The sequence below is a fragment of the Leguminivora glycinivorella genome, chromosome 11 (assembly GCF_023078275.1).
Source record: "Leguminivora glycinivorella isolate SPB_JAAS2020 chromosome 11, LegGlyc_1.1, whole genome shotgun sequence".
NCBI lineage: Eukaryota > Metazoa > Arthropoda > Insecta > Lepidoptera > Tortricidae > Leguminivora > Leguminivora glycinivorella.
Genome location: NC_062981.1, coordinates 11,849,160 through 11,867,525, shown reverse-complemented (window position 1 = coordinate 11,867,525; position 18,366 = coordinate 11,849,160). Strand labels below are relative to the sequence as shown.

General features: G+C 40.0%; 2 protein-coding genes across 2 annotated transcripts in view; one reads left to right on the top strand and one right to left on the bottom strand.

The window, feature by feature from the left end:
• The window catches only part of LOC125231275, a 229,675-nt gene extending 214,690 nt beyond the window's left edge, over positions 1–14,985 (top strand). Inside the window, exons 4-12 of the mRNA XM_048136714.1 lie at positions 7,614–7,646; positions 7,710–7,841; positions 8,866–9,224; positions 9,499–9,595; positions 9,679–9,909; positions 10,254–10,375; positions 11,371–11,575; positions 11,764–11,914; positions 12,139–14,985. Of these exons, the coding sequence (XP_047992671.1) occupies positions 7,614–7,646; positions 7,710–7,841; positions 8,866–9,224; positions 9,499–9,595; positions 9,679–9,909; positions 10,254–10,375; positions 11,371–11,575; positions 11,764–11,914; positions 12,139–14,249 (3,441 nt within the window). The 3' untranslated portion in view covers positions 14,250–14,985. The remainder of the gene's footprint in view (positions 1–7,613; positions 7,647–7,709; positions 7,842–8,865; positions 9,225–9,498; positions 9,596–9,678; positions 9,910–10,253; positions 10,376–11,370; positions 11,576–11,763; positions 11,915–12,138) is intronic.
• Positions 14,986–17,094: 2,109 nt separating this feature from the next.
• Positions 17,095–18,366, bottom strand: part of LOC125231141 (uncharacterized transporter slc-17.2-like) — a 39,087-nt gene continuing 37,815 nt past the window's right edge. The window contains exon 9 of the mRNA XM_048136501.1: positions 17,095–17,313. Coding sequence (XP_047992458.1) covers positions 17,116–17,313 — 198 coding nt within the window. The 3' untranslated portion in view covers positions 17,095–17,115. The remainder of the gene's footprint in view (positions 17,314–18,366) is intronic.

Genomic DNA, 18,366 nt, shown 5'->3' with positions numbered 1-18,366 from the left:
GACGCCACCCGCGCCCGCGTTACGTTTCCCGGCCTAAGGCTCCACTTTCTCCCTTGGACTTATTTCAAATCGTCTCCAACATGATTGAAGCACTCTATTGTTAACACGATCGTTACGTAACCCGATTTGGAGTGCCGTCACTCAAACGAACATTTTCAAAAGAGATGGTTTTGTTAATGTGTAATGATGCGTATTCTTCGTGCTTGCCATTTAATTGTTAAGCAATAGATATGTCCCTTTAACCTATGTACCAATAAAATGCGAGTTAAATTATGAGCTTGACAGTGCGTTATTGCGATAACGTCTTGCAACTCTATTTAGTAAACATCATCAACATCACAACTCAATAAACTTCATCTGAGTTTACTTGTTCCGTTTGACTATAGAACGCTATAGCAATTATTATGTTATCAACTTTCTATACGGTCATCATGATTTTATCTAAAATACGAATACCTACAGGTTTAATTTCTTGCTTGTCTATCTTTAAAATAAAACTATCGTGCTATAAATAAGGCCAACGCTCTGATTTGATCACTCATCGGTACTTGGAATGACCGACAATCGAGAAATAGGCGAGAACCCGAGATGCATCTTATTTCATTATCGAGGTAACATTACGTCGAGCCGCCCTGTTGGAAATTGGATGTGTAGAAAGTATCGTTAGTTTAAGTATCCCACTACATGCCCATACGCGTCGTATCCCATCATACTCGAGTAAAGACGAGCGCCGTTGAGATATTGAAACTTTATAGCCCATCAACATCATCCTCCATAGTATCTGTCAACATCTCGCTTTAACAACCAATTTCAAGCTCCGTCGCTTACTCAAATTCATTTTATTTTTAAAAGGCAATTTTGAGGACGCTATATGGAACAAGCAATTTTTTTATGCGTTCCATTTATACGGAATTTTAATATCATATTGCTGCTGGCAGCTCATTGGAGAGATTGTTAAACTTCGAGAGGTCATTTTTTCATTCTTACGTTTGAAATGTGGAAGAGAAGAGGCAGCGTATCGAAGTAAGAAGGCCGATGACCGCGATCTCCTGCGTGGTTCGGCCCAGAATGCATTATTCCGAATCACCGTGGTCCTACATCATTCCCAATCGGAAATTCCACGGTTGATGTCTTCTTTGGTAGCTTTCTTTTTGATTTATGATATGATTGATCTGCATTCGCTTTATGGCAACCCTTTAACTTTTGACACGGTCGTTGTCGTTGTTGCTAAACTGCTTGTACGAGTAGAGAGTCGCTTCTGAGCCGTTTTGCACAATGGAGTACGGTATTCTGTAACCTGTAGTCGATAATTAAACAAATTAACCGAAGTTAGTACAAAATGAATAAACGCTTTGTTTGTTGCTCTTGGCTTCAAACTAAGTAGTTCATTGTTCTCATAAATAGGTTAGGTACTGAAACTATATCACGTTTCTTTTTATAGTAGTTGTAGTGGTAAACACTTTATTGCACAGAACAAATTACAAGTACAGTGAATAATTATAATGGTTATGTACAAAGGCGAGCTTATCCCTTTAACAGATCTCTTCCAGCTAACCTTAGAATAACTGAGGGAGGAAAATAAGAAATGGTAGACAAACACAACTAAAGTGCATCGGCATATATACAAAGTACCATTTTATAATGTCTTATGCTCATCAATGTACCTTTCCCTTGCAGGCTTACACCAAAACATAATTCATAAGATTAATTTAAAAATACTTATATTCAAATCGGAAATATTTCATGCGCATAAAATGCAGCTTTCTTTGACCTTTTAAGACGTAAACAAAAGTCATCCTTTAATAAGGTTATTATTATACTAAAGTGAAATGTATCTATCAGTAAGCAATATCAACGAGGTTTGTTTTCACTGGAGATGACTCAGCATTTCATTCGGTACAGTATTTGGTATCACTTTTCAACAATGAGAGGAGGTAAAGTGTGTCGTCGACATCACGCTGGGCCACGACCTTTACGCCAGATCAAAATGCCGATAGGAAATTTAAAATAACACATTAATATTGATTATTTTTAATACCGTTAGTATCAGAAATTGTCCCGATTTTTATAAAGATTTGCGTCGTCCAGTATTGTCCAGGTACTTATTGGACCTTTTTGGATTAAAGCGTGCTCTATTTAACGCGTTCTGCGAATTTTCGTATGTTCTTTTCACCACATTATTATGTACCGTTAACAATCGCGAGGCAATTTTACTTGAATGCCAGTGTCAGATAATATTTATTGACGGCGCCTTGAAAGTTTATTGTAAGTGAAATGCATTCGTTTCTTAATTATCCAGCCTGAGCTTTATGGCCGCGTTGATTATGATTCAGACGCATGCATTATTTAGTTCTTTGATTTAGTACTCCCGAGTATTTTTCTCGTGCCTTTCTTGGATAAGTACATTAAACTTAAACATAATTATAATCACGGATATGTACAATTAGTCGATTGTATTGCCATTTTTCTCACTACAAAAGCTGCAGATACCTATAGGTAGATTATTTTTACTTCATCTTCGTTAAAAACTGAAATGTGAAGTATACCTGCTGCTGGATTTTTTATACCACTCGTAAACAGAACCCCTTTTAGAATCGATCTGCTAGTGTGATAAGTAAATTTTGTAATCCTCGCTAAGAAGGAGATCGACAAAAAATGCGCATCTAATTGTAAACATTTCCACTTTATGCATGTATTTTTATTTTTTAATATAGACGTGTTTACAACTTTACACGCAAATAGCACAAAATAATTAAGGCCAATTCCTGTTCTTGCAAGCAGATATTGCGATAATTTTGCACCTCTGTAACTATGCAAATTGATTGGTATCGCAACGTGCGCTTAATCTAAATACTCATTAGGCTAACTAATCAATGGAGCATGCAGCATTATGTCTCTTCTATTCATAACGTTGTGTTTTTGCATGGGAACTGGTCGAGAATTACCTTTACACTTGTCTTGTATCTACTAAACGCCAAACGAGCTAGTTTTAAACTGTAATAGTCGTAGATAACGTATTGGTTTATACACTGGTCAAAAAGAGAAATAAAAAAACAAAGTGTGATGTAAAGCTGCATTTTTGGTATGTTATTTGGGGTCCTTTGGGGAATGTAGGACTATATTTTGCAAGCAAAAAAATGGTGTGCTAACTTCGCAATTTAAAAAAAAAAGTAAAAAAATCAGACTTTTTTTGGTTTTTGCCGTTTTATTAAAAAACTATGCATTTATGGTCGAAAGTTGCTGTGTAATATTGAAAGCGCATTAAATTCCAAACAGTTTGACATCTTTTTTTATCAATGTCCGTCAAATATTTTTTGAGATATGAAGCGTCAAAAAAAGAGCATTTTTCCCCTTTCTATAAAAATATTCGTTTTGCTAATATTTTGAGACAGATATCAGCAAAACAACTCAGGCTATTACATAAATTGTAAAATAAAAATGTAGAAAATTTCACTAGCTTTCATTTAAGACCAAAATAGTGCCAGTTATTTCAAAAAATAGGATTATATCATAAGTCTAGTATAACTGGATCAGAAATAATCGGTGGATGGTAATGGCCAAATGGGATAGTTTACATATATTTACAGGAGGCGTAGCGGAGAACGAATTATTATTATTTGGGGGCTGTTCAAGTATTACTTAGGGCCACTTGCACCGACGAAAATGGAGGGTTAACCTGAGGGTTAACCCACCATTTTATATGGAATGTGACAGATGACAGCCCACTAACCCTGAGTTAAGTGGTTGGTGCAAGTGGGCCTTAGACACATATTTGCGTATATCAAATCAACATTTATTTAGTAAGTTAAGTTTACGGTCAGAAAGACCTCAGGATCGCCGCTTGGCGGAAAAAAATATTGACGAGTAGAAAACCCTCATTAATTGAATCAGATTGTTCCGAAATTCTTCTTGTACGGACTGGTTTTTAAAGCATATCACTGAGGGTCAATAACATCGATGCAATCTCACGAGCGTTGTCGTGGACGTGCCCGAATCATAGTATTCTCCGTTTAACGAAATATCAGTACATAGTATGTGTTGTATTGCACGCGCAGGTCTCTCATCGCCGCGCAGGTGTAGTCGGGCCATAACTCGACAGTATACACGCTTGTACAAAAACTGAGGAACAGCTGTCTTTTTACGCTGTCACTACATTTGGTGAATCTTCTAGCCAACATGTTTGCCCTTACTGCGGTGGCTCGCGTCTGCCTTTCTATGTCCTCCTGGTCTTTTAAACTGGACAACAAGATGTGGCCAAGATATTTGACTTCGTGTACTCTCCGCAATTGAACTCCATCAAGCAAAAGAGGTGGTACATGTGTGGGCATATGTGCTGCCTCCATGAGCATAAATTCAGACTTGTCCGGATTGTATCTCATGTTATGCTGGCTGGCGTATCTCTCGCATTCTGCAAGTAACTTACGCATAGCTCCCACAGATGGTGCTAGTAGGACCATATCGTCTGCATAAGCGATGTGATTTATCATTTGCCCATTGATGGAGCAGACAACCTCGGTACTGGTCAAAGCCTGCGACAGCCCATCCATGTACACGCTGAAGAGAGCCGGAGACATACTGCCTCCTTGTCTCACGCCACAGTTTAGCCCGCTGGCTGTGGACAGAGTTGACTTCCATCTTACTACGTTCTTCTGCTGGGAATACCACTTCTCCAGTATCTTAATAATTGGCGTGGGCGCTTTCCGTTCCCGTAGTTTATTCCACAGCAATTGGTAGTCAAATACAACTCAAGTGGACTTTCTATCACTACAGGAGTTGTGCCATCAAGATGCAGAACCAGGACCCTCAAAAAGGAAAAAGTAAAATCTAACTAATTCTGTTTTATATTATATATCATATCATATATATTATATATCATATCATGAAGTATTTTGCAGATATTTGTCTTAAAATATTGGCAAAACGCTACATTTTATAAATGCGTCAAAAATTAACCTTTTTTGACGCTTCATATCTCGAAAACTATTTGACGGACATTGATAAAAAAGATGTCAAACTGTTTGAAATTTAATGCGCTTTCAACATTACAAAGCAATTTTTGACCAAAAACGCATAGTTTTTTTAATAAAAAAATAAAAACCAAAAAAAGTCCGAATTTTTACTTTTTTTTTTAAATTACGAAGTTAGCACACTTTTTTTTTGCTTGCAAAATATAGTCTTACATTCCCCCAAGGACTCCAAATAACATACCAAAAATCCAGCTTTACATCACACTTTGTTTTTTTAGCCGATTTTCATGTAAGATTTGACCGGTGTATTACGTAAACGTATTATTACGTTAAGTATCAAGTGTTGCGTTCGGTCAATTATATATCAAGAAATTCGCAACATACTCCGTTAAATCAGGTTGTCCAAGATCTCTCGTTTGAGTTTTATACGGGTTTTAATATCATATACGATCGGCTAATGACCGTCTGTGGTCACTATACAAATTTAATGATTCCCACAAAATAAACAAAATACAAGAAAGAGGACACTGGCTCACCTCTTGTAGAAGTATCAATATTAACTAGCATGTTTAGGTAGGTACTTAAATTTTATGTCAAACTTAAAGACGAAGGCGTGCCTACTAACAGGAAACGTAGTGAAAGATAAATATAATTCAGTCAAAAGCGTAGACGGCGTAAAAAGCACGAGCATCGCACGAGCCCCGCCTTATCTATCTTTTAGGACAGTTCACCTTATCTTAAAAGTTCTATACGTCCCCATTTACTCTAAAGTAAACATTTGAGTTAGAAAGTGCAGTTCCGTGTAACATGTCCACGGATAACGTTTACTCGTACTTGGCCGATGGTAATGCTCCGATTTCGTAGTACTTACACAGAAATAAGGTGAAATGTGTGCTTCACACACAAGATGATTGGAGAGTAAACATATCATGTAGGCTCTAAGCGCCTACTTAGCTTGTGGCCCAATTTTATACGGCGTCAGGAATTTGAGAACAGATTTTCTTGAATCTCTGGACATATTTTTGCTTAGGTACTCATTTGTTTTTTTTTTTTTAACTATAATAGCAATATTGGATGTCCGTTCTTATTGAACCCTGACTCTTCGGTGAATTGACGCAAGTAAGCTAAATTTGTAGGTTGTTAATAAAGTACATCGGTACCTACGCGCGTATTAAGTGTCGTCATTACTCGTGTCGTGTAATCGCGATCGTGTAACGGTGCCGTGTCAGCTCATTGAAACGAAAAACTCCGTGAACTGACGGTTATAACCACCAGACACATAATCACAGCCTCGCACCTAACAGCACATAATAGATCGGTACCGCTGACAGTGAGAACTGAATCACTAGACCTAATTTTATGGTCTTAATATAACAGCCAAGTGACAGCAATGTAGAACATATTTCTTAGCTGAATAATGTTGTTGATTGTTAATATTCATCCGTGCGTAGCGTAGTTCAATTTTATAAAGAGGATGTCTCATGTAATAAAATAGAGGTATTAAAAATATCACAATGATAAGCAAAGCTCGGTGCGACTTCTCAGAACATAATGGAGTCAGATAGCACGTAACTCGAAGTGTAATGCTGCCCGTGACTCAAACGCATAATTTTACGATCCACTGAACACGACTCCATTCGAATCAGAGTCACTTGAGAAGTTGAGACCCTGCCTTAATGAGGTTCTTATAACCAACTGTAATGCAGCGCTTTACCATTAGTCACAGCTATTGCGAACAATCGCATAACTATTGCACTACTTTTGTTCTTAAAGTGTCATTGAATGGTCATCATAGTGTGATTCCTAAAATTATAACGGAGTTGAATAGACGTTGTGCTTCGATATTGAATAGGTAGTAACAATAAGTGTAAGAGTCTCACGGTCCTTTGTCCTGTATAATAAGGTAGCATTGTCGTGGACACGGTCGAGAGCCCTCCGTGAGTCGGGAGTCACCCTCAGGACCTCGCTGCTCATACGATGCGATGAGAATTTAGATTACAATTGTTACGTTTCAATAGGCAACACGGGTAATGAATGATAATGCTTGACGGATGTGAGATTACACCATCATTTTCTTTTCGTTTTTGTTCTTTTAACTCGTAAGATACCAATCATCGTAGATAACTTACATGACTTTTTAATATGAACTATCGGGAGGCGCGTTTCTTTCGTAATGCTTTAAGTTTATACATGCCATTGTTTTTGGCCGAGAGTTGATGAAACGCTGTTTGTTTTTAACTTGTGCCTTATCATTTGTATGCCCTTAACCTGAATGTAACTACGGTTAATGTTAATGTAAAGTGTAACTTAAGTTGCACAATTGCGGCCTGATTCGAACTTTAATGTCTTTGTCTACATCAAAAATCATATCTAAGTGGGTACGATAGACGCGATATGTCAGTATAAAAATGGACGTAATTTATTTTAAAGTTCTGAACAACAAGTTGCTGGAAAGTTCAAGCGGCTAGGTATAAAGGACACGTTTTCATTTAGATCCAATTTTAACCATGAGAAGAGAGGCTCGCGAGTAATTAAAAATCTAGCAGAATTCACTAACCTATATAGTGCGCTGCACTTACTTTACTTATCATGATATAAAAAATGCTATCTATATCAAAAATGAAAACGTTATTTATTTTGTTTCAGATCGAGCGGTTGGCCCAGTACGAGCGATTGGCACGGGTAACCTATACATTCATCTACTGATAGCTAGAGTGGTTGGCCCAGTACGAGCGATTGGCGGGCGGCGGCTGCGCCCGACGCCGCGCCGCGCGGCTCTCGGACCTCGAGCGCGTGCAGGACCTCTTCCCGCACGACTACCTCGCGCTGCACGACGCGGACGCGCCCGCGGCGCTCGCCTCGCACCATGCGCAGGTAAACACATTCATCTACTGATAGCTTGAGCGGTTGGCCCAGTACGAGCGACCTGAGATTCCTCCCAGGAAAGGTGTACGTAGGCCGAGGCATATCTTGCTAGACCCGGATGACGAAATAACGCCCCGGCCCAAATTAAGAAAGCACAAATTATAAAAGATCTCCGCTCAAAACATAAACCATCCTCCTTTAAAACAAAAGCCTTCTTTTACAACAGCCGCCCCCACTGGGAGAAACATAGAAGAAGGTTCATCGACGCCACACAGGGCCCTCCGCCCTAGGTGACCTACCACCGCACGGGTGCTAGGTGATTAGGTTGTCGTGTGCGGTGTGAGTGATCAGTGGCGCGGCCTGAAGGGCCACTCACACCGCAGCTGTAACTGGCCCCATGCGCGGCCAAACAGCAAATATCATGTTTAGCGCTCGCCTCGCACCATGCGCAGGTAACCTATACATTCATCTGAATTTAGATCTAACAGTTGGCCCAGTGCAAGCACCTAGCTCTCGGACCAGAGCGCGTGCAGAACCTCTTCCCTTCTCAGTAGGTACCAGGGTGGCTAGCCGAATGGCACAATCGCTCACGAAACGCTCACGAAACGAAGCGCTAGTAGATATCTATCTCTATCGCGCTTGCGTATTGGCGCGACAGAGCCAGCGGCGTATCGCTTTCGTTTGGCGTCGGAGAAATGCCATTCGGCTACGGGGCCTGGTACATTCACTACTCTCCACTAGCGTCTTCTAAATTTTGGTGTCTAGTCAATTTTATGGCCTCTCTGTTCGACACAATCTTGGCGCAAGGGCGGGGCGCAGCAACTTATTTTCCATAGATGTTGATAGAGGCTGTTGCTCACGAGATGCCCGTGAAGGGTGCCCCTTACAAAGTTAAGCCCCGTTGACGTGATTACCAGTATGTTTATTGTAAAGCACAAAATTATTTCAATCCTGTTTTACCAAGCCTTACTTTAAAGTAGCTCTTACCTACCTTGCCAATTTTATCTCACAAAAGGTATTTTACAATTTCCAGAAATCGAAAAGCCTTCGCAAGAGGCCAAGCTTGGACATCGGTGGCACAGTCAGCGCGAGCACCACCTCCCTCTCACCCCGCACCTTCATCATGGAGGCACCAGTCCAGCTCGGCCCCTTGGGAAACACGTCCCCACCGCTTGATCGTCATCTGTTCCTGTTCAGCGACCTGCTGATAGTCGGCAAGTCGAGAGGCAACAACTGCTTCAAGCTAAAGGAATGCGTCAGGCTGGCTGAGATGTGGATATCGCTGCCTGATGGCGATGACACTGGGTTTCTGATTGGATGGCCGACGCTGACTGGCGTCGCCAACTATCTTGCCACGTACCCTACGCAAGCTACCAGAGATACCTGGTACAGGTATGACGTATTTCGTTTTTTAAACTTTTGTCTACAATTTCTTTTACTTTGATAGAATATAACTTCTAGTGCCCAGTAGATTAGCCACAGAATTATTTTTATCATCTTGGTCTTCCATGTGCTATTTCGGCTTTTTACCCTATGCCTACACTATTCAAGAGGCACCCTTCTTATGGGAATAGTCCGGTTTTCTTGAAATATTTTTCTTCACCGAAAAGCGACAGATAAAAAGAACCAGACCGTTTTATCTAAGTAGTGTTCTTTTTTGTTGCAGGAAAATTCAAAACGCTTTAACTGCTCAACTGTCCACGGAACCAAAGTCAACTAACATCCAGATCTTTTACAAAGACTTAACGTCTTCAATCGAATTCGTAAGTATAATATTTTACAAACATTTAATTATTCCTGAAAATTTCTCTAGACGATTATTTAACATTTTATTATTAAATTCCAGTGCAAAACTGTGTCCGTGGGTCCAGAGATGAGCGCCCGCTGTGTCGTCCGCCAGGCATTACATGTTCTACAAAATGGTGGGACAGAGGGAGAAGGAGATGCTGAAGCTGAAGGCGAGAGTGAAGGAGACGGAAGATGGGGGGCGGCGAGTGAATTCGCGCTTTGCGTGAGAATATCGAGGGATGCTCCGCCTACTGCTTTGCAGGGCATCGAAAGACCACATGCCATACAGGTAGGAAATCTGAAAAACTTTTTTACAAGCAGAAACGTCTGTCTGCTATCGATACTTCTACGAGCATTGGTAGGAGTTCGAGTGGTAAGGGTTCAAGTCCCGCTGGAAGCATAATTATTTTCTATTTTTCGAAGCTTTGTGGAGTACCTACTCATTTAAGGCATTTAAGTTACATATCAATCCAATTACCTACTAGATTTTCAGTACAGATGGTGCTCTTTGCCCGCAAAGTCGTTCATTTCTTGTCTGGTCGAAACTTCCGAGGGCCAACACTTTTATCGTAAAATGGTACTTAATGTTCTATTTTCTCATTAACACTAATGTCATTTTTATTTTATTTCCAGATGTCTAGAATAAGGCAAACGTTATCGAATGAAGATGGTTTCGACTTGGAACACGTAAATGCCAAGAATAACCCGTGCGGTTTGGTGTTTGAGCTAAGAAAGAAGAATCAGGGATTAAAAAAGTAAGTAATTCTTGTTTACAAACATACATAGATATAATGTGTGGAAGTGGTCGGACACGATTCGCTTTGGGTGAATCCGGCTACTTTCGTCTCAGCATTGCTACGTAGCATTTGACGTCCACAGTTGATTTTTGGCAACCCTAAGTAAATATCAAAGAGATTGGAAAAGACATGCATTAGGAATGGACAACACGATTAGACTCTCGACCGGTGTCACACTTCGTAGATTTGTAGGAAAATGTCCTTTCTGTACTAGGTATTGTTTATTCTCTGCCTACGGCTTTTGTGATGTTCTGTAAACAAAAGGCTTATGGAACGCTAATTCACAGCAATTTATAAGATGTGAACTGTCGTAAAATCGCAGACCCCAGGCCGGTGCGTCATAAGAGAAGAAGTGAAGAAGTGAGGTATCACTTATGACTCATTCATGTAAAGACACAAAATCTTCGTCTTTATGTGGTCAATATTTACGTTTGATGGCCTTCTATGCTCAAGTTAAATCCACCCACATTTAAAAAAAATGTGACCTGTGGCCACGGTGAGTCATGAATTGTCGCAAACAATATTTAATTCAATCAAATTAGAATGCTTATTGGGTGCTATTAAAGTTTAATGGGTCAGTTTAAATTAGATCAACCATCTTAGAGCTATTTTTAGGTTGACTTATTACTGTCCAAATGATAGTATAAAGGTCACATATCATGTTGTCTCATGCTAAAGTATGGCAGTTTTAAAGTTCAAGAAAAGAGCATACTCTCACTATGCCGGCAACGCACCTAACAACCCCTCTGGGGTTGCGGGCGCCAATCTTCTTTGCATCCAGATCCCGATATCATTAAAAATCCTCCTGTACATTATGCCTCAGTTGTTCGGACGAGCTGTAAACCGAATGCGCCTGAACGATTGAACGGAATGAATGACCATTGTTGTCGATCGTCTTGTAACAAAACACTACTTTTTGGACAGTCCTCTAATAAAACCATTCTCGTCAACAGCGGCAGCATCACGCCGGGACGAGGCCTGCGCTTGCTGCGGCGCGGCGGGCGGCTGTTCGGCGTGCCGCTCACGCGACTGTGCAACGGCACGCCGCCGCCGGCGCTGCTGCACGCGCTCAAGCGCCTGCGCGCCACGGCGCCGGTCACGCATGGAGTCTTCCGGAGGAGCGCTAACGCGAAGGCCTTGAGACTGCTCAGAGATAAGGTATTGTGTACTTTTTTTTCATTCAACGTTTAAGAATAGGGGATAAGTATTACACATAACTTTGCTCAGATAGCCACTTGCCAACGCAAATGATCGCCATCTTGAAAATTATTTCAGTTATCAAATTTTATTTAACTTTTGGTATTAAGTGCATAGCAATACTGACGTAAATTGTTTATCTTTTTCAGCTGGATACCCTGGGCCCTTGGGCGGAAGGTTGCGCAGAACTAGACCGGGCACCCGTTTTACTACTGGCTGCTTTAGTGAAGGAATTCTTCCGCGCCCTGCCCCAGCCGCTTCTATCTGCCGATCTGTACCCGTCCTGGTTACAACTACTCGGTAAGTCGAGATTAAAAAAACAACAAATTATTATTTCGACGAATGTTTACATCGCATCCGAGACCTTGGCATTAAATTAAAACTAGTTCAATAAATAAGTATAATTCAAGGCGATCAAGAGTTCTATTACGAGACAACGCATTAAAATACGCAATATTAAAAGCCCTAAAAATGTCACTTGCTGTAAAAACAGTGCAATAACTTAGCATATTTTATTGTTACAGGTTTGCCTCAAACGGAAAAAGTCAATGCTGTACGCTCGTTATTGTTGAAGCTGCCAAAATCGCACTACAACATGTTGACTTATTTCGTGTGCCTGCTCCAAGCCATCGCTAAGAAGTCAAATATCAACCTGATGTGCCCCATGAACCTCGGCGTGTGTGTTGGCCCGAGTCTTCTGTGGCCCAACACTTCCTGTGACAAAGCTCCCAAAGCAGTGCCAATGGTCGTAGAACTTTTAATAGTGAAAGCTGAAGCTCTTTTCGGTCCACAAATATCGGGTCTTCTGGGAAGCGGCAGCCCCGAATCTTCAAATGCATTGCTTGACTCCGGCGCGGAAGAAAGCGATAGTCTTCATTCGGTTGGAATTTCACTTGACTCAATGGAGCTATCTTCACCTCGAAAGGAGAAATTATCCTTGAGCCGAGATTCCGGGCTGACACTGTCAGAAGACGATTCAAACAGCAACGGAGGAAACAGTCCAGCGCCACGCAATATACTACACAGCCTGTCGGCCCCAACGTGTAATCTACAACAGGAGAATAAAATGGTATCACGATATTCTGCAGAAAACCACAATGTCAACGGGCTCCCTCAGATTTCGCACAGACAGAACCTATATTCGAACAAATCAGAATTATACAACACCGTCAATGAAGAGCTGTACACGACTCCCTACATTGGGGAACGATATGTTCACAATTCGATTAATATTGGAATCTCAAATAATATCGACGAAAGAAATTACGTTTCCAAAACTGCCGTCAAGCGGTCGACAGCAGACATTTATGGTCAAAGTCCCGCGAAGTATATCACAGGTCTTGAACCACAGAAGCCACCGAGAAGCAACGTTTCTAAGGCTGCTCGTACTTCAAAGGTTTACAGTATGTTCTCTGAAACCCAGGATTTAGATAAGACCATAACGAATAAGAATTTTAATAGAGCTAAGAGTTCCGATAATCTTTTAGAAGTCAAACAGGAACCAATGGATAAAAAACGCGATATGGTTTCTAGTCAAGAAAATATTTTATACAGCAATTTACACGACCTCGCCATGTTTACTGAGAGCATACAGCGACAAACCCAGTATCAGGCGCATGCCGATATACTGGCTAATACTAATTATTCGCGAGTATACACTGGGTGGGAAAAGAAAAGTGCGAACTACAATAGCCAGCCAGAAAACATATACGGACAAATGACAAAGAAATCTGGAGAATCCTCTCAAAATAACGATGGTAGTGTAACACCGGCAGCCACCATTTTTACAAGAAATGACTGGTCTCGTCAAGCAGCGAGGACGAAAAGTTTAGAAGTTAGTGAAGACGGGCAATCTAACAGCAGCTCTGAGAAAGTGCGGAACGGCAACTACGATATTATAAACAACGCAAACAACTGCCGCAAACGACGCTTCGATCCCGCCCACATGTGCACCAAAAGTTGTACGGCGTCACCAATAGCTGACAACAGAGCACGAGAAAAACTTATGAATCCTTTACAAAAGGTATATTCCTACGTGGATAACATTCATAATTCGGATGAAAGCAAAAAATCCAGACATCGCAACTATAATAATAATAAGTTGAACACCTCAAAATCGTTGGCAAACATTATTCTGCACACCGATTCGAGCAGCAGCGACACGCTGTATCAGCCGCAGAACTCATTCAACAGCCGATCGACGGAGTCCCCCGCCAGTGAGAGCTCGTTCGAGAACTGCTACACAACCCAGTATATCGAGCCTCTTTACACTTCCGTTTACAACCGTAGGCGGGACATCTTCCACGAAGAGAAATCGAACAACATGTTTGCGTCTGACATCTACAAAGCTACACCGACGGCGGTGAACCCGGAGTACCACACAACAGAGCAAGAACAAAATAACAACAAGAAGCCGCCACACATGCCGCCGCCGGTGCCGCCGAGGAAGATGGTATATCAGAGAGTACTGAAGAAGTTCCCACCGGTTCACGTGAACAAAGACGACAAGGCATCGAGGTCCAAATCCGTACCACCAGTGTACCGAGACCCGCCAAATGGTGCTGACAAAACTGACCAAAACGTTTTAGCTTTGGACTGTTCCGAGTCTGACACCGAGTCGGAATCCTACGTTTAAACGCTGTTTGAAGCACAAGAAGGTACCTTATTATACACGAGTGTTTTAACCACACCAAGTTGAATCTTGGCGAGTTAACGAGCTGCCATCAGAAACATTACAATCATGTAAAATGAACATGTATATTCACATGCAAATGTTGAAATGAATTACTTCTGAAAGTAAGAAAATGTACGGGGAATTAGCATTCCCCTAGATATATCTCTGATTGCGGTGTAGTAAAAATCACAATAATCAAATTATTATACTTATTGGTCTACTTAACTGACATTGAGGACGTTATTCATCAAAATTATAATAATATATGTTATCTTTTATATAGAAATCTTTAATAGTTCGTGTCGTTTTAATATGCATAGCGATGTTATATTTTAGCAGTGTCTTGTGAATCCCGCCTGAGTATCTTTTGTGACCATAACCCGAGTAGTTTTGGTGATGTATTTCCAAAGACGTAAGATTAGTTTGCAAAGCTAATATAGTAAATCGATGTTTCTTGTGTGAATGTACCTCCCGATCTGTAGGGACTATTGCCGCGGGTTGCAGTTTTATAGATTTTACCTGTCGTGTCTTCGAAAATACGTAAACCTATAATTTTTATGTGTCATGTATATCGTAAGAGAAATATTAAATATATTTTATTGACTTAAAGGTAGGTAACCCTGTGTATATAATGTAAGTATGATTGTACCTATTATAATTTACTAAAATACATTAAACAATTTTAATGATATTCAAATTTTGATGACTTTCTTTTCTCCTTATTTTCCACCTACCACGACTTCATGAAGAGTTTTAAAATATGGTTTTAAAATATTGTGCCGCCTCAACTCTTATAGAGGACTTCCTATACCTACTTAGGACGAGTATCTTACATAAAGTTGCCAAGTAGGAGAGCCCTGAACATAAAGACTCGAATATCAAATAGGTAATTTCGAAATCTTGATAACGGGGAAATAATTCGAATTTACCCCAATGCACTCTATATATCAAATCAAAATGATTTTGAGTAAATAGGTAGTACGAATACATAGGATATCGCATGAATATACCTATTTATGTATATATGAACATGCATAGGTATTATATTCATACGAGATACATTCAAGTATGTTGTACCTACTGTAACTATTCATCTGAATATGGTGCAGACAATGAAAACCCAACGATTATAGTCAATAAAATTTATTTAAAAAATAATTTACATTTACGTGCAAGTTTAATTCATCACAGTCATATAAATATTTCCTCAATCATAACAAACCATCAGCTTACCACTTTAATAGGTATGCTTGAGCCCTATTTTATATAAGTATAACTTTTTTTTTAATAGAGGCAAAATTAATTATCAAGTCTACTTTTGAAGTAGCCGATTTCAAACTAAGATAAGGTAAAATGGGGGAAAACAGTTTTTCTTGAGAGATAAGACAAAATATATTCAGTATAACGGCTTTCTATCTTATCCCGCATGAAAAACCCTTCTTTCTTCTCCCACCTTAGGTTACATTAATCACATTTAATTTTTAATACTTACATTTACGTCATGTAACATATTTAAAATTAATTTTGATACATTTTTCTGAACCCCAGTCGAGGGTTTACTGGTGAAACCCGATAAATAGAGATAATTTGTCCTTGAAACTACAACATTCTGGAAATTGCACATAGTTCGAATTTAAAAAATCAGTTTGTTCAACTTATCGGGTTTCACCAGTAAACCCTCGCAATAGGTACCTACCTACTTAACAATTCTCTATACAATTTTCTTTACGTACTAAGTACTTAATTTTCTATGTACCTTTTGCTTACGCATTATCATAAATACTTCCAACACTTATACGAAGCTAAGCTACGATGATACACTATCATCTATCATTATGTAAATATCAACATACCTACGTATTTTTCCAACTTCCTCCTTTCAAAATCAAATTTTTATACTGTTATTTTGAACTGTTAAATGAGACCTGACACCGTAATGAGGAGGCACACTGACATTTTATCCCGCCAAGCGGCGCCTGTGCATGTCTAGGCATGTCACTGTCATTCATATGTGTGAGAGAAAAAAAAATTCTTCTCGCTCTCACGTATGAACTTCCTTATCTGTGCAATGGACTAATATGGTGGCGCCATCTGTCATAACCTGTGAGTGTGCCTCCTCATTATACAAACAGTTGTAAATAGAACAGCTACATCCTGGCAGAATATAGTAGATATTACTAGGGGCGCCACCGTCTATCTATGTAAACAGTTTTGCATGTGACAACTGTTGACTCAATATACCTTTACCTAGTATTAAGTCACTTTTGTATGAAAACAGTAAGGGTTGCTATGATAAAAAAAATAGTTCCACATCTACCTACTCTATTTCAGGCTGTAAGTGGATATCTCTGTAACATATTAAACACATTAGTAGCTGCAAAGAGGATCAAGTATTATAGAGAATTACTGTCAACGTAAAATCTGTAATCACAGTGCATACATAGACTGCCATCTCTCGACACAAGCTTATTAACTTTTAAACCTAAGTTTTGACCATTTGGCCCATATTGTTAGCTTGATAATGATGTGTTAAAATGTCAAATATTAATATTAATGCCATCTAGCCGAGCGTCCCCCAAAGGTGGAACGCCATCTAGGCCACCGTACCGTCTATATGGTTCTGAGGTACGTTTTTCTCTTAGACTGTAGCTGTCTATACGGAGTTACATATGTCTTTGGTAGCTGTAGCTACATTTTAAGTCGCTTCTCTACTATCCTCTTGGCGTATCCCGGAATTCTATTAAATCTTTGTCATCATCTGCTCTGTAATACTTACAGACATTTTCATTACATACAACCTCCATACAACACTTACCTAGTCACGTATCTATGATTTAACAGGAATAGTAACAGTACTATCATTAGAATTCGCGCCCGGCCGTTTATCTCTCTCCTCCTCTTCAACAACAGGTACATAGTTCCATTCCTGCGTTTCCCCGGTGCCGAACAAGATGAAGTAGAGTGCCGAAGCGATGTACAACGAAGCGCCGGTCATGAACACGGGCCGCCATTCTGAGAAGCCGTTCTGTAATACAATTGTTATTAGATAATTGATCGATTAATGGTGAGAAGGTATTACGTTCGTGTTGATTTGTTACAATCAATCTGTATGTTTCCATTACAGAGTCAGATTAATTACCTAAAGATTTTATTGCATTTATAAAAGTGTACATTCTCAACAGCCTCTTAATTATCGACTCATTTGCGGGCTGTGCAGTGTAAATTGAACATCGCGTATAGCCGTATAATAAATTAGTTTAGTTATTTAGTATTCTTAGTAATTTTAACTTATTCGTTGCATATTAGAATCAGTTTAACTAGTGATAAAAAGCAGAATATAGCCAAATGAGTTGAGAGTTTATGAATATAGGTACCTACCAGGACAGATGTTCATATATCGACGGGTGTATACACCCTGTTTTTAGGGTTCCGTAGTCAACCCTTATAGTTTCGCCATTCTGTCTGTCCGTCCGTCCGTCCGTCCGTCCGTCCGTCCGTCCGTCCGTCCGTCCGTCCGTCCGCGGATAATCTCAGTAACCGTTAGCACTAGAAAGGTGAAATTTGGTACCAATATGTATATTAATCACGCCGACAAAGTGCAAAAATAAAAAATGGAAAAAAAATGTTTTATTAGGGTACCCCCCCTACATGTAAAGTAGGGGCTGATATTTTTTTTCATTCCAACCCCAACGTGTGATATATTGTTGGATAGGTATTTAAAAATGAATAAGGGTTTACTGAGATCGTTTTTAGGGTTCCGTAGTCAACTAGGAACCCTTATAGTTTCGCCATGTCTGTCTGTCCGTCCGTCCGTCCGTCCGTCCGTCCGTCCGTCCGTCCGTCCGTCCGTCCGTCCGTCCGTCCGTCCGTCCGTCCGTCCGCGGATAATCTCAGTAACCGTTAGCACTAGAAAGCTGAAATTTGGTACCAATATGTATATCAATCACGCCAACAAAGTGCAAAAATAAAAAATGGAAAAAAATGTTTTATTAGGGTACCCCCCCTACATGTGAAGTGGGGGCTGATATTTTTTTTTCATTCCAACCCCAACGTGTGATATATTGTTGGATAATAGGTA